Source organism: Rosa chinensis, chromosome 7, assembly GCF_002994745.2.
Source record: "Rosa chinensis cultivar Old Blush chromosome 7, RchiOBHm-V2, whole genome shotgun sequence".
NCBI lineage: Eukaryota > Viridiplantae > Streptophyta > Magnoliopsida > Rosales > Rosaceae > Rosa > Rosa chinensis.
The window spans coordinates 21,101,401-21,127,879 of NC_037094.1; the positions used below are offsets into that span (position 1 = coordinate 21,101,401).

At 35.5% G+C, this 26,479-nt stretch overlaps 2 protein-coding genes, 1 long non-coding RNA gene and 1 pseudogene across 4 annotated transcripts; 3 read left to right on the forward strand and 1 right to left on the reverse strand.

Moving 5' to 3' along the window:
* The window catches only part of LOC112177580, a 49,133-nt pseudogene extending 38,707 nt beyond the window's left edge, over positions 1 to 10,426 (forward strand).
* Positions 10,427 to 11,553: 1,127 nt separating this feature from the next.
* On the forward strand, positions 11,554 to 23,394 carry LOC112180312 (disease resistance protein At4g27190). The gene is made up of 10 exons (XM_040511181.1): positions 11,554 to 12,095; positions 12,208 to 12,293; positions 12,489 to 14,872; positions 15,486 to 15,851; positions 15,950 to 16,426; positions 19,477 to 20,333; positions 20,404 to 20,517; positions 20,858 to 20,904; positions 21,972 to 22,746; positions 23,282 to 23,394. Exons 3-7 carry the CDS (start codon positions 12,491 to 12,493, stop codon positions 20,432 to 20,434), a joined length of 4,113 nt encoding a protein of 1,370 aa, XP_040367115.1. The 5' UTR covers positions 11,554 to 12,095; positions 12,208 to 12,293; positions 12,489 to 12,490; the 3' UTR covers positions 20,435 to 20,517; positions 20,858 to 20,904; positions 21,972 to 22,746; positions 23,282 to 23,394.
* LOC112180318 lies at positions 16,749 to 19,425 on the reverse strand. 2 transcript variants are annotated; one of them, XR_002928194.2, is made up of 4 exons: positions 19,081 to 19,425; positions 17,698 to 17,782; positions 17,223 to 17,307; positions 16,749 to 17,016 (listed from the first exon to the last, which is right to left on the reverse strand). It is a non-coding gene; the product is annotated as an uncharacterized LOC112180318 (long non-coding RNA). The 2 variants fall into 2 exon arrangements; XR_002928193.2 differs by having other exon boundaries at positions 17,231 to 17,307; positions 19,081 to 19,424.
* On the forward strand, positions 22,768 to 25,005 carry LOC121050575. The gene is made up of 5 exons (XM_040511182.1): positions 22,768 to 23,418; positions 23,610 to 23,683; positions 23,898 to 24,065; positions 24,191 to 24,268; positions 24,730 to 25,005. The coding sequence occupies exons 1-4, from the start codon at positions 23,372 to 23,374 to the stop codon at positions 24,226 to 24,228; spliced, it is 327 nt and encodes a 108-aa protein (XP_040367116.1). The 5' UTR covers positions 22,768 to 23,371; the 3' UTR covers positions 24,229 to 24,268; positions 24,730 to 25,005.
* The last annotated feature ends 1,474 nt before the right edge of the window (positions 25,006 to 26,479 follow it).

A 26,479-nucleotide genomic window follows, 5' to 3' on the forward strand; every position in this document is an offset into this window, starting at 1 on the left:
TCCGATGTTTGGTAACATCAGGAAAGTTGTTAAAAAGCTTGTAAATAATGTAATAAAATAATATGTTGTGAGTAATAAATGTAAGAAAAGAAGGGGGGAAAGTGATTCCTTTGAGATTTGGAAGGAACCACTTTCCCCCTTATTTTTCCTTATTTCAAGAAACGATTTCCTTTCCTTTTGCATCCCAAACACAGGAAAGGAACAAGTTTTCTTTCCTGATGCTTCCTTTCCGCGAACCAAACGTGGCCTTACAGCTTAGCATGCTTCCACTAAACCAACCCCTCATAGCAGCAATTTATTGGATTTTGATTTACAAAAGGACAAAGATGTTTCAAGATCCCCACGGATGCCATTGAAAGTATTACACTCTCAATTTGTTTATATGTTGTGAGATTGTTGAGACATTGTTCATCATTATCTAGAATAGAATTGTCTAGACTAGAATATTCTTTCCTTGCAAAAGAATTCGTTGTTCCTATTACTCAACTTTTACCTGTTTGACACTTTGGTTACTCACTTTTTAAATATATCACTTTGGTCACTCAACTTTAACTCTGTTATTCACTTTAGTCACTTCGTTAATTTTTTTTCATTTAAAAAAGGGTGGTGCGATTCACACACCCCCTCTATTTTTCTATTACTTTAATTCAATTCTTTTTTACAAATTACCCTAACTACACTTTCTTGCAATTCTTTTTTTTCCTTTTTTTTTCTTTTATCTATTTGGCAAGTCAATCATGAATCAAACATCATTATGCAATAAATCAATTTTTTTTTACCTATAAATGAAGAAAAAATAATACGTTCATTAAGTAGAATGACATGTATTATTAAATGAGAAATCTGCTTCCCAGATAATTACTTTCATCCAACTGAATTTAAATTGCAAAGTTTGTCCTCATATAAGAGGAGGGATAAGACGCATGCTTTACTCCCTTGTTGTCTCGGGTTCCAATATTGCACCTAGCTTACTAGAGTTTCTCGTCTCTTATAGATTGGCAATAAGGCATTTCCAAATGTAGTCTGCAAATTTGAGAAATTTGTATGTACAAAAAAAAAAAGGAGTATGGTTCAAAATTAATTGTTTGAATAAGACTTACCTAAAGGACTAGACAAATGTAGACACACGCATAATCGCATAATCAATGGTATGAACTCTTAATATAATGTATTTTAGATAACTGTATTGAAAAAACACTCATCCATAAATAATAAAAATGTATTACGCAAGGTTGAGGACAAACTTTGCAATTTAGATTCAGTTGAATGAACGTAATTATCTGAGAAGCATATTCCTTGTCTAATAATACAGATCATTCCACTAAATGAATGTATTATTTTTCCTTCATTTATAGGTAAAATAAATTTGTTTTATCATATAATGATGTATTGATGTTTGATTCATGATTGACTTGCCAAATGGAAAAAAGAAACAAGAAAAAGAATCAGAATTGCAAGAAAGGGTAGTTAGGGTGATTTATAAAAAAAATTGAATTAAAATAATAGAAAAATAGAGCAGGTGTGTGAATAGAGAAAATGAGTGTGTGAATAGCAACACCCTAAAAAAAAACTTTATTTACTGCAATATCAAGGATATTTTCGTCCAACCAATTGTCAAAAATTGAGAAGTTTGAATTGGAATGATTGAGGGAAGTGATTAAAGTGAGACAAAATGCTCATTCAGTGACTAAAGTGATTAACAGAGTAATAGTTGAGTGACCAAAATGATATATTTGAAAATTGAGTGACCAAAGTGTCGAATGAGTAATAATTAAGTAACTATTTGTGAATTTCTTCTTACAATGTAATCATATCATCAATACACTATCATTTTTCATACTAAGTTTAATATGGTATCAGATCTAAATTTGGCTCTTACCACCTTCAACAAACCCTAGCCTTCGTTCACAAGCTTGAAATTATCTTGATTCAATCCAATGGTGGGGTAATTTGATATATGGTTGAATATATATAACTTTTGTTCCTGTGTAATATAAGTTTCTCTTTTCTGCCAAAAAATTAAAAAAAATAAAAAATTTCCCCACCATGGTTGTGATATCAAAGCCACTTGTTAGAGATAACTACGGAACTTGAAGATCACTCGTTGCCAGTATCAATCAAATGCTTCAATCCCGGAGTCGTCAGCAGCAAAATAAACTAGTACACAAAATCAAGCACCAATCTCCACTCTCAATCTTACAGCCACCAATTTCTCATAGCTAAAATATCGTGAATTTATCATTTCTCATAAGCATGTGATGCAAAGGAAAACAAATAATAGAAAGATTGAGGTTTATGTTTCGCCAACCAATATTAAATAATGTAAAAATTTTCAAAAAAAGACACAAAACAATTTAAAAGTCAACAACTTCGAGTTACATTTTTTAAGTACAAAGTAGCTATTGAATTACTCTCTAATTTTGGATGACCTCCCATAAAATGCTGTGCAATTTTTTCATCAAAACAACTACAACCGCAAACACTGTCAGATCGCGTATCGAAAGTGATTAATTGTAGAGATTTTTTTACAAAAAATAAAAAAATAAAAATCAACCGATATATATATATATATATATTTATAATACTTATCCATCTCTGAAATTAAAGTGCGAGATATATATATATATATATTCCTTTCTTTTTGGCCAAACGACATTCTACTTTGGCTGCAACTGCATTATTTACAGTCATTTTTTTTTTGTTGAAACTGAATAATTTATTACTTGGGGGAATTAATCCTCTATAGATAGTAAATCATTAAACCACTCTAAGCTATTACATATCCAAACGTGAAAGTCAGGAATCACAACATGCGCTGCCTGATTACAATCACGTGGAGAGAACATACACTGAATAGAAGTAAAATAAGAAAAATAAGACTTTAGTGCCTCCACACACTACAACAAAAGTCCTCATTTCCGACGAAAATTTCTGACAGCACAGAATTACCCTCGCAAAAAACTCCTTTTTCGACCACAAAAAATGGTCGTCGGAAATGTTCTGTCAAAATATATTTTATTTCTGAGGGACAATATGTTGTAGGAGAAGAGTTTCAATTTCGTCGGAAAAACAAAAAAATTGGCGGGACCTTTTGGCCCCATTATTATTTTCGACAACATTTTTTATCGTCGGTAATGGTAGACCTATTTCCAAGAGGCAGTTGACTTTGTCGGAAATGATTTCTTAATTTCGAGGGCAACAAAGTACCCTCGATAATGAACAAAGTATTTCCGACGGCTAGTGACCCTTGAAAATATTTCTCTAAATTGTATTATTTTTATAAAAATATTATGTCAAAAGAGGAGAATTGAGCATAGGATCTCTAACTTTTCAAAATTAATTTTACCATTTTTCCACATCCCAATTTTCATCAGAAGAGGATATACATGACACAGCTTCCTTTGCATCCATTTCAAGGACAACATGTGAATAGCCTCCATTTCTTCTCACTTGAAGACCCAATATGGCAGCATATAATTTGGTAGCTTTTGGAGAGAAATTACCAATCATTCCATTAGACACAACCACTAAAACAAACCCATCCCAACTTCTGATCACAACACCTAGACCACGTCTGCCTACATTCAAATTAACAGCCCCATCTACTGGCTAATTTGAGATTGTTGTGACTTAAAAAAAAACTGCTGCTGCTGTGTTGTGAGAATAATCAGCTATGAATTAAAACAGTTTCGTGTTTGGTAAATAATATTTTTGAAAGTGTTGTCAGTACATAAAACAACTGCAAAATGTGTGTTTTGATCCACAACAGTTTGTAAAAGTAACCTCTAGGCTGCTTCTAAAATCTGCTGCCAGTGACTTATAACTTTTAATTAAATGTGCTTTTTATTTATTTACCAAACACAATAAAATCTAAAATTTTGAACAAAAGCTGATTTTAAAAAAAAAAAAAAAAAGCGAAGCAATCCCAAACAGGACTTACATTAATTTTGATAAAAGGAAATCTAGGTCCTCCAAGTCATCCGGACAGAAGGCAAACTATTCAAATTTCTACTACAAACAATAGCCTTATTCTTAACATTGTGAACTTTGGCAAATTCTTCCATTAACAATTGTGCTTTCTCTACAATCATCAGTGCAGCCAAGGTTTGATTATTAAAAATAAACTCATTTTATCCAAACCAAATGCCCCAGCGCAAATAAGCCAAATAAGTTAGTTCCACCTTAGATAACATGGAAATGGCATACCGATAAAAATCAACAAAATCACCACCCTTCCAAGAATTGAGCAAAGATAGAAGGAGTAAAACACCATACCTCCTTGGAAGAACGGCATAGCCAAATTGCATGCAAAACAGTTTCAGCCTTTCTTCCACATCTACAGCAAATTGGTGAAGAAATGATGCGTCGAGAAAATAAATTCTGACCACATGGTAAGGTGAATGAAAACCCCTCCATAAAAATAACTTCACTTTATTTGATATTGCTATTGACCGTAGACATTTGCATAGATTCTCCTCCTGCCTCGTCAGCGCCTGAATCTCCCTTTTTCGCCGTGCTGCTGGATCTCACAACCGCCGCCGTCTGGATTCCGTTTTCTCTCTTATCTCCTCCGTTGAGAGTTTCGGTCTCTCCGATTTTTCTGAAACTCGCGCCTCCGGTTTCCGGCTCAATCTCCTCCTCTTTCATTCCTAGGAGGCATCAGGTATGTCGTCTGTGGTTTTCTAGCAACAACCATTCATCCTACTTGGGCATCTTTGAGACTCTTAACTTGGATTTAGATTCATGAATCATGATTCGGCTACTCGAATTGATTCTGGTTTATTTCTAATTCGTGTTTCATTGCTTCATTCCTGTATCAAACTGAAATTGAAATTCATGATTATGTATCAAATTCTTACTGCCATTGATGATTTCCGATTTTGAAGACACAGCCTGTAGCATTACGGCCTTATAGGTTATGTTCTTTACTGTCCGCAGGTGCATTCTAGATGGCGTGGTTGTTGATTATCTCTTCTGTGGTTGTAATATGGATAGCTTCTCTGTTCAAAATTCTCCATGGTTCATACTCACCTTCCAAGGGCGCTTTTCTTGAATGATTCTAATAATGGTGGGTGGTCTGTACGAGCTTTGTATTTTACAGGGTGCTTTTTGACTATTGGTTTAGTATAATGTGTTTATGATGTCAGGTGGCAGTGCCAAGACGAGAAATGTGTTGCTGGTTGTTGCCCACGCAGATGATGAGTCCATGTAAGCATAGCTTTACAAATTGCGTTATCATGTTTTTTACTCCAATTGGCTTTAGTTGTAGCTGACTTCAGCTGAGTTTCTTTTTAGTCTAATTCATGTTGGGGATCTTGAATGTTGGGATGGTATGTAGGAGAGTTTTTCTCCATCATGTAAACATCAGATTGCCTCTTATGCCCTTCAATGTTGATGTCTGCATATATTGTCAAACTTAATTGTTTTCCTTGACGATTAATTCAACTAGGTCACCTGAGTGGAAAAAGAAGTTCTAATTTGATTCCAAGAAAGCCTTTTACTCCTATGCAATTGATGAGTTTTTATGTTTTCAGAGAGGAAATCTGTTCTTCGTGGCTGAAAATTGGTAATGTGATCCATATGAATCTTTATATATCGTGTTAAAACACTTTGTCGCATTTCTGCAGGTTCTTCACTCCAACAATAAACTACCTCACTTCGAGAGGGCATAATATTCACATCTTATGCTTGTCAAATGGTAACACTCTACCATCCCTATATATCTGCATCCTTTTAAATTGAGTTTTTGGCATGCACTGGTCTATTAAACTCTTCCCTTCTCCTTTTTGGTATTTCTATTAAATTTTTATCTCTATATAACTTAAGCCATAAACTTGCTCCAAGATAAAAAAATGTTGTGCTACTTTTTCTCTAAATACCCTTGAAATTTGTAAGTTCAATAAGTTCGTTAGTGTATGTAAATTTGTTTGCCATTCCTATGTGAACCAAGACAAGGTAGATTGTGAATGGTTATTTTCCTTTGATACATCAAGTGTATCAAATTTACAAGCATACAATTCTGACCTATTCATAGCGATAGTTAAGGTCATATGACAAGAGAGTTGATGATAAATATGCTGCAGTAAGGTCTTCATTGGTTTAGGACCTTAACAGTACTTAAATGCTGTATGTTGATTATCTGTAACCAATAGGAAAATTCCTCTTGTTTAAACCATCTTTTCTTCTTAGTATCCAAAAGATAATTTATAGGGTATTGTGGGCTATCTCTCTTCTTTAAGAAAAAGGGTGATCATTTTCAAGCCAAGCCGATCAAAACTGTTAAATGATGTTATTACTAAACTAAGTGAACATGTAACTGATCTGTGTATTACAATCACAACTTGAAATTGGACTGCATTTTCAGTAGCAATTTATACTAGGGTTGTGTTTTCCATCCATGTCTAAAATCAAGGTAAGCCCTCCCTTGGGATGTGAACTTCCTGCCAGATCTTTCTGTTGATTCAGCGTATTGTGCTGTTTGTAGGCTTTACTGTTGCTTATAGAGGTGGTAACTGTTGTTATATAACTTTCCAGAGAATAGTTTTAGGATGCAGATTAAATTGGAAATTCTTGCCTCTGTAATTTCCTGGTGTTTGTTAGTTACTTTTCAGTTTCATCTGTATGCAGGTGATGCAGATGGTAAGGGAAATACCAGAAAAGAAGAGCTCTACCAGGCTTCTGCAATCCTCAAGGTGATATAAAATTTGAAACTAAAGAGATGAGGTTTTGTAATTCACTTGTAACGATGTGCTTCTTTATGTGCCCCAGCACAATGCTTAGGCTATTTCTGTGCTTTTAAATTTATTTCATTCCATTCTAAAAACTTTATTATGGGTTGTTGCTTGGAGAACTTTAGTATTTTGGAACCTGTGATACATTGTGGCGTTGTTCCACTAGAGCATTCACATAATTTTGCGACATTTGAAATTGGATATGCAGGTTCCATATCAACATGTGAAAATTCTGGACCATCCAGATCTTCAGGTTCTACTCAACTATGTAACTACTACTTTTTGGATACTATCTTGAGTCTATAATAATTTATTCTTAAATCCTTAGGATGGTTTTGGTAAGTTGTGGATCACAATTTATTGGCAAAGATTATTGAAGAGGAAGTCGTAAATCAGGGCATTGACTTGGTAAGATAATCTTTCAAAACAAATTAGTTTGCTTTAGTTCTTCACCTTCTACTATCATTTCTGGACTCATGAATTTCTAGTTCTCTTCTTTTTTGGTGTGCAATGAACATCATTTAATGAACTCCTACTGATATGCACGCTGATCTTGTTTTAATCACATTGTATCTCTTAGAACCATTTTGCATGGGCTTTAACAGATAATTACTTTTGATAATTATGGAGTTTCGGGACACTGTAACCATTGTGATGTGCATTACGGAGTATTGTATGTTGAACTAATTTTTTTAATTGCCTCCAGTTAATACTTATAAACTTGGAAATAAAATCCCATGTATGCTTATTATCATGGAAACATTTGTCACAAAAGTCAAGAGTGATGACTACTCTTCACATCATTGTGCTGTGTTGTCTTGTTGATTAGTTTGTCTACCGATGGACATTTAAACCTTTTATATTTCACCACTTTCAGACCGATTTTAAGTTGTAATATCATACCTTAGAAAGAACTAGGAGAGTTATAAGTATGTTGTAAGTTGGTTTGTTTATGTTTTGGATGGCTATCTAGGATAATTTATTGAATTGCTTGTTTTGTTTCTATATTACTGTTAACCTGTATTTAGTATTTGTTACCATTTATTGGAATTGGTGCTTTCACCAGGTAGCTGTGAACAGTGAATTATATCAAAACTATTTAAAGCAGCTTAAACTCTTTATAATGTTTAAGCCTTTCTTTTTATGTATATTTTCAAAGGTTATAAATGAACAGGATAAACATCTACTTATAGTCTCATCAAGTTTTCTTAATCAAAAAGGTTTTCCAGTTAGGTATCTCACACAACATTTAGGAGAAGATGAGAACACTTTTGCAAATTCTTTAAACTGCCATGATTACATAGAATAAGATAATGATGTAACTGCTTACCTTATATGGTTTCTTCTGTTTTTTCAGTTGTATATTGTCTTTCCCCATTTCGGTGGATATACCATTTCAGGGATGGCTATCTTGTGCTTCTATCTGTTTACTTACTGAATTCCTTATTTGAGTACATTCAGTATGATGCAGTCTATTTAATATGTGTTGATGTTGCAAGCAGGAAGTTTTTACTTGCATCGTCACAGAGGAAAGTTGAAGCCTGGGAACTTGTATGATCTCTTCTTTAGATTCATGTTTTTGAAATCTGTGGCATTAATTTTAGTTAACTTGCCCATTCTAACGTTTAAAGTATCCTGATGGAGCCTATATTCACGGTCACCCAAGTGATTATATAACAATGATAAGATGAAGCATACAAATGTTTCCGTTTTAGTGCTTAAATGATTGTTAAACCTGTGCGATAAATTGTTCTTTTGTTGCATCCACTGTCAGGTCAGTACCAATATATTCCGCAAGTATAGTGGACCAGTGGATATATGGTTCTTCAAGTTATATTCTATGCAATGCTCAAATAAAATGTTGCATTGCTTGGTAAATCAGCAACCCCGAAAGAGCTTCCTGGCGATGGCACAACATGCAAGCCAATGGGTTTGGTATGCTGTTACCTTTTATCAATTGAAAGTACATGCAAACGTCCATGTTATTGCTCTTACATTCTTCCTTGTTCTTGTGTGAATCTTATTATACTTTTCATCAACTACAAAAAATCCAAGTAATAACTTCTTCGACATTCCCAGATCGGACATGTTTTTAGAATCAAGATAGTCCAATGAGCTATTCTTCTTTCTAAAATATTTTAGTTTTATATCTGCAGGTTTCGCAAGCTTTTTGTGGCATTTTCCAGTTGCACCTATGTGAACACGCTTAGAAAGATGAAGTAGTTTTTGAGATCAAGTTTGTACTTGCTTCTTGGTAAGTCTTCACTTCTCATGGATATACGACAGCTAAAGACATGGTTTTTTTTTTTTTTCTTCCTTCTGTTCTGACATGATCCATTTAGAGAACTGAATAGAGAGTAGAGACCTTACAATCATCGGGTAAAATTTCACTGCTTCGGGAAATTGCAATGTCAAACTCCCATCCTCAACAGAGTTAGATGTCAGGAACTGCCTGATTGATCGAAGATTTCTTCTGAAGGGTCTCAATAATTCAGAACCAGGAAGAGTACAAATAGCAGAGGAGGTAGATGATCGATGATAATGGAGAAAAAAGAAAAAGATAACCATGATGGCATGGTACGTGTTCATTTGTTAAAGATCTTATACAATGCCAATACAATCAACTCAACCCTTCTGATTTGCCTAGTTATATTGCCAAAATAATCAATATACATAAAGTATATATAATTATTCATAATCCTGACATATAATTATTCATATTTCAAGTTTCGTACTGATTCTAATTACTGTTTTTATGTTTATTTGTTAGGATCAGTGAAATATTTCAACAGGGGCCTGCTAGCCAATTGCTAAAACCGATATTGCAAGACTCCATTTAACTTCACTGTTAGTAGTCTGCAATGAGTACCAGGAAATAAATAAGCCTTATTTTTAATTATATTATGCTTTAGATTTGGGATATTCTGCTTGCTCTAATTTAACATTATATATGCACTTCTTCAGACAATTCACAATTCTTTGTTCCACCTTCAACTTTGCGTTATGCTTGCTTCCGATATTATCTTGTTTGGGATAAGTCTGCAAGCAAGCTATAGCCTCAACGAAAAAGTCCAGAAGGCAGGCAGACTTGTTTGAGTGGAAGACTGATCTGCTGCTACGTGTTTGTGAAATGCTTGGGATACAGAAGAGGCATATAGTGGCTGCCCTGCCCTGTAATGTTACCATGTTAGAGTCTATATAACTACACTTTTTTTTCTCCTATTCCTGTTATATTGAATAACCATAAAGGGGGAACTGACTTTCAAATTTAATTCAACTTTTGGTACTACTGTCCTGAAGCACATCACTACTTCTGGAGATCAAAGCATTTTATATATATATGCGGCACAATGATGATGGGAAGACTGTCGAAGCTATATTTCCGCCAGTAATTTTGGGATATGTCATTTCCTTTCAGTGATTTCTGTCATAATAGTTACTAGCAGCATGAAAATGCAATATTTGAGTGAATCAAATTCTGGAGTAACAATTATAATAGTTAGTCCAAGGTTGTCTGTGGTTCAGCAATCAGTCTTGTTCAGGCAATATGATGTCTATGTGCCTTTCCTGAGATAGTTCATTTAGAAAATTGAGTTGCTCTTTAACATTGCCTGGAAGTTTCACTGCTTCTGGGATGACATTTCTCCTATGTGTTTGAGTCAATAATAAATTAATAAGATTGCAATTTTATGGAATAGGCTAGCTCTTTATTGTTCTTCTCTTTTGCTGTCCGTGAAATAGAGATGCATAAAAACATCGGTCTAATGTTTGTATTATTGTAGTTTGTTTCACTGTGTGTGTTATGTTTATTGGTGCTAGCATAGTTTTGTTCTCACTAATATAGATTGATTTGGTATTTCATCAATTTGGCTGGCTTATTGGTGGAAGCCAGAGAGAACAGAGGCTTGAATATTTAGTACACCAATTCATCTTCTTCTCACCAACTCTTTTCTCTTTTTTTATTTCCCCCGCCCCCACACACGTTACCAAGCAATTAAGTATTTGTCAAAGTAGCCTTTATGGTGGCTCTTCTAATTAACCTTCTGTCACAGAAAATGGATAGGAAGTCTTTAGAAACCATGGGAAATAATAAGATGATACTGGCTAACCTCGTTGGGTAGCACCTCCTAACCAATGCTAACGTGTCTCTCCCATGGAGCAACACATGTCCTTTTGGAAGAGGATGAGGAGAAGAAGGAAGATGGTAATTACCTACCAGGCTACCACGGGCAGCCAAGTATGATCCGAAAAAATATTAACAAAAAGTGGAGTAATTAGTAATTACCAACGCGTAAAAGTTGGCAAATTTATATGAGAAAATTGAAAGTGACTGCGTACATATTCTATATGATGCATGATTTGATCATTTGTAAGTGTTGAATGCTTCATGCTTCCAGAGAGTTTTTTATTTTTTATTTTTTTATTTTTTTATAAGTAGAGGATTCATGGAAAACTTAACAGACTACGTTTTCTTCAGATCTAGAAAGGAAGAAATTTTCTCAAAGAAAATTGACTAGCAGGTATGTTTAAGACATACAGATTGCTGTGGTCCTGATGCACATTTTGCTGGGCCTTAAACGATAGGACTATCTCCCACCCACCCATATTGATGAGACGCTGGCCCTCATCAATAATGTTGTCGAGCAATCATGCATATGCCATCCTAATGGACGGACGTAATTCTTTTTCTTTCTGTTGTGCACTTTAGAAAATCCTAATTAAAGTTGGATTTTTAGGCCAACTATCACTTTGTACAGAAACAGTGGTCTGTTGTCTTACGATTATGAATTCAAATCTCAGGAGTATCATTGCCTGAAAGAAAGAATGGGTAAGATAGCGATAAGGAAGAACAAAAATTAATCACTAGAGCATAAATATAGCAAAATGATAGTTAAAGAAGTGATTAATGATGAAGATATAAGTTTATCACTTAAAAGAAGAACATGAATGGTTATTGTCTTATTGAGTTATAATATATTCGACACTTGATTAGATTATATATTTAGCCAAAATAGTTAAAAGAAATAATCATCATATGAATATAGTTGGTTTGAAAATTAAGAATGTAGTTGCGAGCTGCACATGCATGATGAAGAACACTATTATTGATGTCCTGGAGTTGAATGGAGATTGGAGACATACAAATACAGCAATAAAGCAAATGACCCATCACAATTTGCTGGGCCTATCATTCACTCATATTGATAAGATGCTAGCCCGCATAAATAATGTTGTCCAGCACTCGTGAATCATGCCACCGACGCTACTGCTAAGGCGACATTCATTCATTCCTTCTCTCACGCATTCAAGCTTCACACTATTGTTGCTCTGCTTTTGGATAATCTACTTCTCTCTGAGAAACAAGTATTGCCTCTCAATTTCCTGGTTTTTCTTATTCTGCTCATGTCTTCTTAACTGTTTTTTAGTATATATGCATGCTCTCTGTTTTTACTTGCAACTTTATTCTCATCTACAGAGATTGTTTTCGCATTCCTCATCCGGTGTTCTGAGGGAAGGATAAAGGATTTGAAGAGCTAACTAGCTTCTTTCATACCAGATAAGGTACGTTCTTCAGTTTCCTTGATTGTTTACTTTTGTTTCCTCTTGTACTAGTTTTACTTTTTACCCCAACTCTTCAAAATTTCTTATGCATCTACAAGAGACTTTATAAGCAGGAACCACGCATGTTTGTCTTATACTCGTGTAAATCATATTTAATTAATATATGCGGGTGTGTATTTATAAATACTTGAACAGAAATGGAGATTCTTGCTGCAATTGCCGGAAAACTTGCCGAGTTCACAGTTGAACCAATTGGACACCAAGTGGGTTATCTAGCTCACTACAAAAGCAACCATCAAAAGCTGCAGACCAAATTGAAGGAATTAATTGCTGTCAGAGATGGGGTTCAACATAAGGTTGATCATGTTGAGAGAGAAGGTAAAAGAGTCGAGGCTACTGTTCTGAACTGGAAGGCAAGAGTGAATGCAATCATCACAGAGGCAGAGGAATTCCTGAAAGACGGCCGCCACGCGCAAACCGAGTGTCTTCATGGTTTTTGTCCTCATTTGGTGCTCCGTTATCGACTAAGCAGGAAATCAACAAAATTGGCGGAGGAGATTGATGAACTTGATCAAAAAAAGGAGTTCCCCAACTTTGCATATGATGTTACTCCACAAGAGGTATTTCTCGTATCTACCGGGCATTACAGTACATTTGATTCAAGGAATTCAATTGTGATGAGAGTCATGGAGGAACTGAGAAATCCTAATACAGAAATGATTCTGGTATGGGGAATCGGTGGAGTAGGGAAGACCACACTTGTGGAAGAAGTTCTTAGGAAAGCTGAGGATAACAACTTATTTGATGATGTGGTGATGGTGAGAGATGTTAAAGAGAACCCAGACCTTGAAAAAATCCAAAAAGAAATTGCCACAAAGTTAGGTATGAGCATCAACGAAAATCAGACTCTAGCTGAAAGAGCCCCCTCTCTGTGTACTAGGATAAAAGAAAAAAGGACTCTTGTAGTTTTGGATGACGTTTGGGAAAAAATTGATCTGGTGGCCGTCGGACTTCCCCGCTTGGTTACTTGTAAAGTAGTGTTGACAAGTAGAAGCCGAAAGGAATTGTCGTTGGATATGCGTACACAGATTGATATTTCCCTTGATGTTTTAAATGAAGAGGAAGCATGGAATTTATTTGAGAAGATGGCTGGTGATGTTGTCAAAGATAGCCGAATACGAAGCGTAGCAATTGAAGTAGCCAAAAAATGTGGAAGTTTGCCTGTCTTGATTGTTACGGTTGCAAGAGCTCTGAAAGACACAAACAATATTCGTGCATGGAGAGACACCTTGAGACGCCTTGGAGGCTTTGACAACAAAGAACTTACAGAAAAAGCATACTTGGCTCTGGAGTGGAGTTACGATCAATTGGAAGATAAAGAGCTTAAACCGTTGTTCTTGCTTTGTGGGATTATCGTAGTTAAGAACCATATTTATTTGGCAGACTTGTTGAAATATGGTTTTGTTTTGGGTTTGATAAAAAATGTCTATACAATAGAAGAAGCACGAGATGCATTGGATCCACTGGTTAAAAAGCTTAAAGATTCTTGCTTGTTGCTGGACAGTGATATCAATATGCATGTTAGAATGCATGATCTCGTATGCGAGGTTGCTGCGTGGATTGCATCCAGAAAACACCACGTCTTATCAGTTGGGTGTGGTGGTGAATTGAAAGAATGGCCTGAGAAAGATTTCTTTAAAAGGTGCGGTACGATGTCCTTAAAATCCAGCAATATTCCCATGCTTTCTCAACTATCTGGGGAATGCCAGAAAATAGAAATGTTTTATTTGTACAATAAAGGTGTTGCATCGGTGGAAATCCCAGCCAACTTTTTTAGTGAAATGGAGAAACTGAAAGTGTTGGGTTTAACTGAAGTGGATATGGTGTCACTACCCCCATCTCTTCAGCTCTTGAAGAATGTTCAGACGTTGTGTTTAGAAGACTGTGAGTTGGAAGATGTAGCTCTAGTTGGATATCTAAGCAAATTAGAGATTCTTAGCTTTGCGCGGTCCAACATTAGACAGCTACCCGAAGAAATAGGGGAATTGATTCGATTGAGATGGTTGGATTTGAGTGATTGTGTCAAACTTAAAGTGATTTCACCTGGTGTTATTTCAAGGTTGGAAAGACTAGAAGACTTATCACTGAGAAACGTCTTTCTCAAATGGGAGGCTGAAAAGGCAGGAAGTAATGCTAGTCTTTTAGAGCTGAAAGACTTATCTCAACTAACTGCATTGGAGATATATATTGAAGATGCAAATATTATTCCATCATACTTGTTCTCCAGTAGGTTGGTAAGATACCAAATATATATTGGCGATGTTTGGAAGAGATATGGTTGGGAGAAGACGTCGACTATGGCTGAAACGACCCTCAACACGCTAAAACTGAAGCTCGCTCCCAACGATGAATTGGACCACGGTATCAAAACATTGTTGAAGAGATCTGAAGATTTGTCTTTGGATGGAACAGAGAGTGTTAAAAGTATTCTCCATCAATTAGATGTTGAAGATTTTCAGCAACTGATACACCTCCGTCTCCAAAACAATGTTGATTTCACCTATATCATTAATAGGAAGGTAAATTTATTTGGCTTTATTTTGATCTACTATTCAATGATTAGGTTATCTTTTTGGTTGACTAATGATTAAGGTATCTTTTATTTTTGATAAGAAACTAAAGTTTTCTAGCTTTCCTTTCTAGAAATATATATGGGTATTCTAGCATACCAATTGTTGATAACGTTTCTTGGTGGGCCATCGATTAGCAAGTTGGATTGCTGTCGTTTCTACTCTAAAAAAGTTATAAAAAAAAAAAAGACAAATTGGATTGGTGCCGGTCACATTATAATTTCTTTTCATGAAAACAATTTCTGTTTCTTTCCGTAGTTGTAAATTGGCCACACATTAAATCTCGCAATGTATGGTAATATGCTGCAGATACCTTACCAGTCTTTTTTTCTTTTTGATGAGAATAATGTCATTGTGGGATTCATATTTGGTTGAACTTGAAAATTAAGAACAGATGAGCAAATAATATAATTTTCCTCTGGTCATCTACAAATGATTAGAAGGTTCGTGATTTGTGGCATTTTAGACCCTGTACTTCCAGAATTACATAAAATTATAACTCTGTATTTGGAATATACACATAGGCATGTAACAATGTATATGAATTGTGTACTACATGCAGGTTGTGTTCCCCAACTTAACAACCTTGAGCATATGTAGCTGTGACCATCTAAGTTTCTTGTTCTCATTTTCTATGGCTAAAAATTTGGTGGAGCTCAAACATCTTGAAGTATCCAGTTGTGAAATAATGGAAGAGATAGTATCAGTAAGAGATCAATCCAACGGAGAAAATATCGATATCATGTTTTGTAAGTTGGAAAGTCTAATACTGGATAAACTCCCAAACATCACTAGATTCTGTACTGAATTTTCTCCCGTGACGAAATTTGATACGGAACTGGGGGCATCCATCTTTGATCCTACGAGTAGTAAAAAACTTGATGTCGAGAATGGGACTGCTGTACGAGCATGTCTTTTTGACGCACAGGTAATTTAAATCATTGTTTCTAAATCTTGCTATGACTTCTGCTAAATATGTCCACTTGAGATAAATTTGTGGGTTCATAACATGAATCTATGTTACAGGTAAAATTTCCGAGCTTGGAGAGACTGGAAATCGATGGGCTAGGGAAGTTGCACACGCTATGGAACAATAAATTTGCTGATCAAGACTCTTTTTGCCAACTCAAAAAAGTTAAAGTTTCATATTGCAATAGTCTGAAAAAGATCTTTCTAGCCTCAGTAGCCAGGCGTCTCCAAAAGCTACATTCACTGGATGTGCAAAATTGTGATGAAGTGGAGGAAATCATTGCTGGTGAACAAGGACTAGAAACAGAGCCTCCTCATTTCGTGTTCCCAAAAGTAACACATGTGAGATTTTTCAATCTGCCCAAACTGAGTAGATTCTATCCTGGGATTATTGCTTCCAAGTGGCCGTTACTCAAACAACTGACCATTCATGGATGTGGAAAAGTGAAGATGTTTGCCGCAGAACTTCCAATTTCTTCAGAAAGACATGAACCGAACCCTCTAATTGAACAATCACTCTTTCTAATTGACAAGGTACACAGTTTTCATAAATGAAATTTCTCCTTGAAAATTTTCATTATTAATTTATGCACTGAAGTTTTAGTTTAAATGATGATCAAATCCTTTGTTAGAGCTTTTCAACCGCATCCGCTTACATTAGAACTACATGTGAAATGATTTTCCAAGGTTAAATATATCAAATGATATAATCCTCTTACTAGAAATTTTCCCAATACATACTGATAGTGGTTGCTAAAGACATTAGTCATTATGCAGCCACTAATGGGGTTCAATCCCCTCTATTATAGGTGCCTTTGGGGCAATATCACCACCAATAATGTAATAGTGGAATAACTTCAACCAAAACTAACTTGCATCAAAATCAGTGCCACAACAAACATCTAATATATTGGTGTCTTTGGAATCCTACTGGTACCAGTGGCAAATATATGAGGCTGGATATAAAAAATAAGGTGCCAATAGTTGGCACCTCTACATTCTTTACCATACTTTATATTGTATTCTAAAATATATCATTCAACAAAATACACTAAAAATCACATCAAAATTTAAACATCAAGACTTCTTCCCCAAGGCTGCAACCCTTCTTTGATACAGAAAACCTGCAAATAAAATCATGTAATTAGTTTTATTTTAACAATTACATAGTCAACTGATATCTTAATGCTCATATAAAAAGCACTATGGTAAACCAGAATTGGTTGTATAAAGAGGTAGCAAAAATCCCAAGGATAAACCAGATAAATGACAAGCATACAAACGTTTGAGTCATATTCACTTAATTAAAAAGGAAAATGACAAGTATTACTTGCTTACTAGTGTCAGATAAGCCTATGACATTCGCTTGTCCAAAGATGCATTATCTCCAATACGTGTTCTGTAGTGTTCTCCATCTGATTTATGCAGAGGCACAGAGGCACACACATACAGTAAATTCTTATTCAGAGTCTAGAAAATAGAGTTAAAAAAAAATCCAACAAAAATGATATGCAGGGCCAATAATAAGCCAGATTCCCAGAATAAGTATACCAAGTTAAATTGGATTCCCAAATTAAACTGACAATTATACCAAGCATGAAATTATTTGTACTCAGACAACAGTGTGTAGTTATAAGATTACACTGTGTCTTTTGTTGAAGAATAGACAACATTGGTACTACCAAAATATAATCTATTATTTGAGATAACAAAGGCAAGTATGAACCAAATAGAAAACTAGTATAAAGTTGTATAACATTGAACCTTCATATAAGTTGCAAAAATGTTTGGCATTGCTGTCTTACCTCAGTTTGATGCAAAAGGTACTCAATCCTCTTGGTAGTGTTTCCTATCTGTAGAAACTCTTACCATTTATCAAGCATGCTGTTGCTATTCAGTTAAAAAGAGAAATGACATGAAGTAAGCAAAAGAACAAGAGATTGTATTATATGTTAATCCATAAAGAAAAAAACTATATCCTCTAAAGCAAGAAACTAGTAATTAAGCTTTTGGCTATCAAAGTGTCACTATTTTTGGTACCCACAATGGACAAGATATGTGATTCACCAAGGATCAATGAGTAGCATGAGCCTCTTGCAACTCTGCTCCAAAAGAAGACCAAACATAGACCATGAACAAAGACAAAACCCTCTCCCAATTTAGCTTACTTGTCCTGTTAATAAATGAAATGGGAAAGGAATAAAAATAGCAGGAACTAACTTGGTGTAATTTATAAATACAAAACACATCCTTCAGGAACCCTCCTATGGTATTTCTAAAGAACTGATTTTCAAGTTGCAGTCTTCCTTGCCTTCTCCTTTTTTGTATTTTGTAACATAACTCCAACTATAACGAAAAGAAGTAAACATGAAGTGAACTAGGCTCAAATGATTCATTCATAATGCCTACCAAAAACAGACAAAAAATGTTCCATATATGTTACTTTTTGGATCAAATTTTTTAATATTGAAAGGGTGAGTGTGTCATAAACCTTGTATGTGAGAGGTTACTTCAGATCACAGTACTACCAAGACCTTCTATTCAAGGTCTTGAACAGATTCTCATTTATTCAGTAATTTACAAACCCAAATAAGGTTTACATCCCCAACTTAACATGACTACCAATACATTCACACTTCCTCCGGCAAACATATCCAAGTTAAATCATCACAGTATCACTGCAAGCTGTTTGTGGGTCTCATAATTAATATTAGACCAACAATACCGATGCAAGAGTAAAGAAATTTTAGTTTTTGAAAATATTCATAACCAATAATACAAATTATCAAACACGCTCAATCTGTAATCAAGTTTAATCATAAAACATACGACATGAGCAACATGGAAGGGCGATATTCACATAAGCTACAGAAGCATTATTTGCACTAGCAGACCAATCCAATCAAATAAAGTAAAATTTGACACTCTACTGTACCCATTAATATGGATGACCAATCCAATGAAACAAAACACTAAACTTGATGACCTGCAACATGCGACCAAAATAGAGTCTTCCCAAAAACAATCCGACCTATACAGCTTTCTCCTCCAAACTCAATCAAGTCAGAACTTATAACACCCAAAACGCCAAATTTCTTAAAAACACACGAACAAAATTTCATCGGAGTAAACATGCAAGCTTAAAAAAACATAGAGAGAAGAGAAACAAGTTGGCGGAGAGAGATTACCAGTCGAAACACTCGAGCTTCTTCTTGGTTGAATCAAATTCTGTGGACATATATGGGGAAGATATTCGTAATAAGCAGAGGAAATAAAATTGAAAACACAACAACATGAATTGCTGACGAATCGTATGGATAAGAACGAAACTGTCATACGTGGCAGTCTTACAATATTATATTTGATTTCTGCTTTTATTAATAATAATCCTCCTCCCAGCCCAATTAATATCAAAATCTACAAATTGATGGAAATCCAATCTATATTAATTAGAGTACGTAAGAGGTGAAAAAACAAATCCTAATAAATTTCAAATAATCCGAAATTCACTGCTGCTCGGTCGTTTATGCTCTCTATATATAATATATTTAACATCCATACACGCATGCCTTCATATATTTCAGGATTCATTCCCCAATTTAGAAGACTTGGAGCTTCAAGTTGCGGGTGAGATTTGGTACGGTCCATCATCATCCCCAGCACACTTCTTTCCCAAATTAAAAACTATTTGCTTTTACAAGTGGGCAGCGTTCTCCAAGCAAGCCGCAATACATTTCCTTGAGAAATTACCGAATCTTGAGGAGATAACAGTGGGCTGGGATGATGTTTCCACGGAAATATTTGTGAATGAAGAAATTAATGGCGGTGAGGTGATACATGCAGTAAAAACTTTGAGGGTCCGTTTCATGTACAATCTCTTGCAATTAGGGAATGGGAACTCTCAAACAGCGGGCCCACTTTTCCCAAACTTGGTCACTCTTGAGGTGGTTGGTTGTGACATGTTAAAGAGTGTAGAGTCGTCCGCAGCAATATCCTTCCGCAATCTAACAACTCTGAGGGTAGTGTGTTGTGATGGATTGGAATACTTGACAAGTTATTCCGTAGCTAAGAGCTTAATGCAACTGACAACACTGCATGTGAGCTTCTGTAAAAGCCTGAGAGCAATTATAGGGGCAAGCAACGAAGATGATCATGATACAGGAGCAACTTGTGAGATTGCTTTCACCCGGTTGCAACATTTGACACTTCATATGCTACCAAGCCTGCAAGGCTTTTGCTCGGGAAATTGCATTGTCAAACTCCCATCCTCAACAGAGTTACATGTCAGTAACTGCCCGATTGAGTTGAAGATTTCTTCTGAAGGGGTCCTGCTCAGTAATCCAAAACCAGAAAGAGTAGAAATAGCAAAACCAGAAATAGCGGAGGAGGTAGATGATAATGGTGACGGAGAAAAAGAAAAAGATGAGGATGTTGGCACGAGGTATGTGTTCATTTGCCAAACATGTATATATATGTCAATACAATCAACTCACTCTTTCTGCTTTGCCTAGTCGCCAAGACATTGAAGATAGACAAGAATAAAACCCAAACCCACACAAAATTTCCACTCAGGCGAGTAGAAGAAGAACAAACAAGGAACTTGAAATTCTTCACTGATTAATAAGGTTGGTAATTCAATTCCATTTGTTTCCCATAAATTACAAGGATTATTTTTATTTGTTCATCTGGATTTTGACGAATCACAACAGCTGGATATCGATCACATTTTTCTGCTGTTTTGTGTGTTGCTACTTCTGTGCTTTAGTCTGGATGGTTAACTATTTCACTTTATTTTAATTGTTTTTGTTGTTGAAAAATTGTGAGCATAGATTGATGGGTCGCCTGGAAATATTCATAGTGAGTTGGGGCATTGCATATAAATGAAAACAAATCTATTTTCTCATCTGGACATGTTATATGTTTTCTGATAAATGAAAAACCAATTTATTGGATTTTGATTTACAGACGGATGAACGAGTTTCAAGATCCCCAGGCTAGGGATGCCATTGAAGGTATTACACTCTCAATTTGTTTATATGTTGTGAAATGAAGTACTGTCAGTACGAACATGGTGTTTTGTTTGATTTGTTTGTACCATTTGATCCATCTGTTTCCATGTGGGTGTCAATGAAGCTCTTTTGCAAAAGCTGGTCTAGGGTCTATGCTGCAACTTTGACTGAGTTTGTGCATGTCAAGCTGAAAACCAATATTGCCAGCATAATGGTCTTATCTCTTATTGCCTTCTTCTTCTTCTTCTTTGCATTGATATGATGTGAACCCCCCACCAAACCTGAGAGTGAGAGAGATTTGATTCCCAGTTTGATGAGATTAGCCTCTTAATATAATGATCTCTGTATCAACCTACCTACCTTTATGAGTTTCTTGATTGGTTTGTGTTGTGTACGAATTTTTAATTACATATTTAAGCTGATTGGTTCTCAAAAGTTGCAAAGGAATAAGACCATTTCAGTAAATCATTTCCCTTCAATCTATACCGTGTCTATATTTTTTTGGCTTCAACCCTCCAGGTTCATTTCCTCATCTTACAAAGAAAATGAATGTATTTGTGTACCAAAGAAGAGGGGCAAGGGGTTTAGTACACTTTCTTACTACAGGATTTCAGCAGTTGCTATTGAAACGGATTATGCCTTGGGAATTTGGTAGGGTAGGCATTTGTGAGCATTACAGTAATGTATTCAATTTTAGGATCTTGCTTTTTAGAGTCTGTTTAGATTTTAGAATCATCTTGCGTTTTAGAGTCTGTTTTAGCCTCCAATTGAATCCCCTGTTTCCCCTGACTGGTAATATCTTTCTCTAATTTGTTTTGATCTTATCAATCTTTTCCATTGCATTTGGGTTTCATTTTATATATAGTAAATATGCATAATTTGGTGTTCTTATTGATTTATGAGGTTCCTTAAACCCATCATAGACTCTGTAGTTTGTAACTTGCTATCAATTTCTTACTGCCATTGATGATTTCTGATATTGAAGACACAGCCTTTCGCATAATAGCCTTATAGGTTGTTTTTTCTTATTGGGTATCACTGAAAAAAGTTATGTTCTTTACTGTCTGCAGGTGCATTTGAGATGGCGTGGTTAATAATTATCTCTTCTGTGATTATAATATGGATAGCTTCTCCGTTCAAAATTCTCCATGGTTCATACTCACCTTCCAAGGGTGCTTTCTTGAATGATTCTACTAACGGTGGGTGGTCTACACGAGCTTTGTACTTTACAGGGTGCTTTTTGACTATTGGTTTAGTATAATGTGTTTATGATATCAGGTGGCAGTGCCAAGAAGAGAAATGTGTTGCTGGTTGTTTCCTACCCAGATGATGAGTCCATATAAGCATAGCTTTACAAATTGCTGTATCATGTTTCAAGTCCATTTGGCTTTAGTTATAGCTGACTTCAGCTGAGTTTTTATTTAATCAAGTCTAATTTATGTTGGGGCTCTTGAATATTGGAATGGTATGAAGGAGAATTTCTCTTCCTCATATAAACTTCATATTGCCTCTTATTCCCTTCGATGTTGATTGCTGCATATATTGCCGAACTTGATTGTTGTCCTTGTAATTAACAACACTAAGTCACCTGAATGGAAAAGAAGGTCTAATGTGATTCCCAGAAACCCTTTTTCTCCAGTACAATTGTTGAGCTTTGATGTTTTGAGGGAGAAAATCTTTATTGGTGGCAGAATTGGTAATTTGATCCATAGGATTCTTTTATATCATGTTAAAATTCTTTATCGCATTTATGCAGGTTCTTCACTCCAACAATAAACTACCCTAAACAATAAACTGCCTCACTTCGAGAGGGCGTTATATTCACATCTTATGCTTGTCAAATTGGTAACACTCTTTCATCCCTATATATCTGCATCCTTTTGAATTGAGTGGCATACACTGGTCCATTAAACTCTTCCCTTCTCCTTTTTGGTATTTCTGTTAAATTTATATCTCTATATAACTTAAGCTGTAAACTTTCTCACAGATAAAAAAATGTTGTGCTATTTTTTCTCTTAATAGCCTTGAAATAAGAACTCTTACACTTGAGTAAGTTGGTTAGTGTATGTAATTTGTTTGGCATTCCCATGTGCCCAAGACAAGGTAGAAGCCCATGCCTTGTTTGTGAATGGTTATTTTCCAAATTTACAAGCACAAAATTTGGACCTATTCGTGGAGATAGCTAAGGTCATATGACAAGAGAGTTGATGAAAATACATATATTGCAGTAAAGTCTTCATTGGATTAGGACTTAACTGTACTTAAATCTTCCTATTTAAAGCATCTTTTCTTTTGAGTTTCCAAAAGATAATTTATAGGGATTGTGGGCTCTCTCTCTCGTTTTCAAGCCAAGCTGATCAAGACTGTTAAATGATGTCAGTCGCTGCGAGATTGAGTTTGAAGATTTCTTCTAAAGGGGTCCAGCTCAGTAATCCAAAAACAGGAAGTGAACAAATAGCAGAGGAGGCAGATGATAATGATGATGGAGAGAAAGAAAAAGATGCCGATGTTGGCATGGTATGTGTTAATTTGCCAAGCATCTTATTACAATGTCAATACAATCAACTCACTCTTTCTGGTTTATCTAGTTATATTGCCAATACAAATCATTTATGTATACATAAATATGCAAAACATCACAACATATAATTATCCATTTTTCAAGTTTCATACTGATTCTAATTAATGTTTTTATGCTTATTTGTTAGGCTCAGTGCAATATTTGAACAGGGCAGGCTAATTGCTGAAACAGACATTGCCAGACTCCATTTAAAAATTCACTGTAAGTAGTATGCCCTTTGCAATGAGTAACATGAAATAAATTAGCCTTATATTTATTAATGTTATGCTTCAGAACTTGAATATACTGCATGCTCTAATTTGACATTGTATCTTCAATTGTTCTGACAATTCTTTGTTCCACCTTCAACATTTGCGTAATTGTGTTATACTTGGTGCCTTGTTGCTGTTGCTAATATTATCTTGTTTGAGATAAGCCTGCAAGCAAGCTCAACGAAACAAGTCCAGAAGGCCGGCAGACCTGTTTGAGTGTAAGATTGATCTGCCGCTGCGTATTTGTGAAATGCTTGGGATGCTTACCACGAAGAATGAAGAGGCATATAGTGGATGCCCTGTAATGTCACTACGTCAGGGTCTATTTAAAGGCATGAACTCTCATTTCTATCCTTTCCTATTTTATACCTTAGAAGGGGAAAACTATTTCTGACATTTAATTCCAGTTTTTAAGCTACTTTTCTGAAGCTTTTCAAGACACATATTACTATTTCAGGAGATCAAACTATCAAAGCATTTTATGGGGCGAAATGATGATGCGATCATGGGGAGAGTGTTGAAGCTAAGTTCCGCGGTAAATATCATTTCCTTTCAATTATTTCTGTCATATAAATAGTTATTAATAGAATTTTTCTGCTGTACTTACGTGTGTGTATTATGCATTATTTGAGTAAATCAAGTTGGAGACTAACAGTAATAACAAAGTTAGTCCAGGTGGTCTGTGGTTTAGCAATCAATCTTGTTGAGGCAATTTGGTGATAGTTAGGTCCACGGCTGGCAATTCGTGTTTCATGGTCATGCTTTTTGATCATGTGGTTAATCGTGTCATTTTATTGTTTCAGCTTTGCCAATTTCATTTTGTTTTGAAATTGGAAAAGCTGAAACACAGCAAAACACAGCATATTTTGTCAATTTTATGTCATTATATTGTATGGATCATCTCCAATATTGTCACAAGCATGGTGGTTCATGTGGTTCCCCCGGGAATACTTAACAATCCAACTGTATTATATATTTTCCATGTACTTTTGTCAGGTTGGGCTGATTGGTGCAAGGCAGAGAACACAGAGGCTACTGGAATATTTAGAAGATCAGTTGGTTAAGGCTGAATGAACAACCTATCAGTTCATCAGAATTTTAATGAATATGTTTATATTAAGTCTTTGGCTCCCAAAAAGATATTCTTTTAGTATCTGTATTACTGTTTTCTCATCTTTTTGTAAGACAAATTTGAACCTCATGGTAGCTTTCATTCTTTTAGGCCTGAAAGTAAAGGTTACTTTTCTCAAGCACTATATTAGACATTGGTCACGTGATTGCCTATCGTATTTGTCAAATAAGTGCTTCTGGTTGCTGTTCTAAAAGTCACACTAAGATGGGAAGAAAGTCTTTAGGTGTGCCGAAGAAACATTCACCAAGGAATCAATAAATCGATCACTAGCAGCTTATACTAAGAATTTAAATTTATTGCAACACATTCAGTTTAATTTCAGATGAAGTTTTTGGTGGGAGAAGGCTGACATTTTTCTTAGTTATGATATGATCGACTTCAGTGAGTTGAACAGAATTGTGTGAAGAAAACTACTAAAAGGATAGATGAGGTCAGCTGCCAACTCATTTAGTACTAACATCACTTTGATCAAGATTTGATTTACTGTTGTCTCAAAGAAAATTGAAGTATATATATGACAGGTTATGTGTAAGAAACCAAGAATATGGCAGTGGACTAAACACATATTGCTCAAGAATTATTAATAATTGAGCTCCAAGGCTATGCAATCTCCTTTTATTCTATATAGACTAGTAAACAAGATTCTTTTTAACATTGCTCTGGAGCAAATGACACTGTTGACACCAGCATCCAACAAGAACCTGTGATTTGCTTGATGAACCGCGCTCAAAATGTTTGGACCATCTCTACCGATTGATGAAACTGCCATGCAAAGCTCATCGTGTTGTTCGAAGTTCAGGAACTGTGTTCTTTCCTCAAAGTGAAGCGTCATGGATGGCACAGTATATATTAATCTGGTAACACAATTCAAACCCAGTCTTGCTCTTCGATCTCCAATGGTTCCCATCCATACTTACCATGAAAGTACTCCCGTATGGGCCTCAACAATGTGACTGTAAGGAGCTCCCGAATCAATGACCATTCCTCCGCTGGTCATAAACAGGTTTGGATCGATTTGGAGAAGAGCCCCATTCAGACTTATACCATTCAGTTTTAAGAATGGTAAGTTGAGCATGATCACCGAAATGTAACAATGCTTGGTCCTCGACGAGATATCTCCTCACAAATTATCTAAAATCACACTCAAAATTTTCACCCGCACAATTTGTCACTAAAAGATTGGACGAGAGCTAAAAATTTGGGAAACCTGAGTATTGATTATCAGCCAATCGGCCCGGTCATTAAATGTATGTCCGGCTGCCGGAGTGACTAGTAAATTTGCTGACATGATACTTTATTCCTCCCGGAGGGAAGATCATCAAGTTTTGTACTTGCAATGGAGATGAAGGCGAATGCGAATGGAGATTGTATGGCTGTATGCAAAAAGAAAACATGGTTGGACCATGAACGGATTTTCTCAGCTTAATTTTGATGCAATACATGATCCTTTATTTATGCTTTCTAGGGACTAGACATATTATTTTTTCTGTAGCCTTAATTATATTCCTTTTAATCTGGCTTTTGTTGTTTTATGTTATTGTGTCCTTTGGAGAGACAGGAGTACTAGCTAGCTAAGCTAAGCTAACGGAGAGAAAGGGTGGTTTATCATGTATT

Coding starts and splice junctions, on each gene's coding strand:
- LOC112180312 (XM_040511181.1), top strand. CDS start 12,491: ATGGAGATTCTTGCTGCAATTGCCGGAAAACTTGCCGAGTTCACAGTT. Junction 14,873..15,485: donor CCTATATCATTAATAGGAAG/GTAAATTTATTT, acceptor TACTACATGCAG/GTTGTGTTCCCCAACTTAAC. Junction 15,852..15,949: donor CATGTCTTTTTGACGCACAG/GTAATTTAAATC, acceptor TCTATGTTACAG/GTAAAATTTCCGAGCTTGGA.
- LOC121050575 (XM_040511182.1), top strand. CDS start 23,372: ATGATAATGATGATGGAGAGAAAGAAAAAGATGCCGATGTTGGCATG. Junction 23,419..23,609: donor AAGATGCCGATGTTGGCATG/GTATGTGTTAAT, acceptor CTTATTTGTTAG/GCTCAGTGCAATATTTGAAC. Junction 23,684..23,897: donor ACTCCATTTAAAAATTCACT/GTAAGTAGTATG, acceptor GTTTGAGATAAG/CCTGCAAGCAAGCTCAACGA.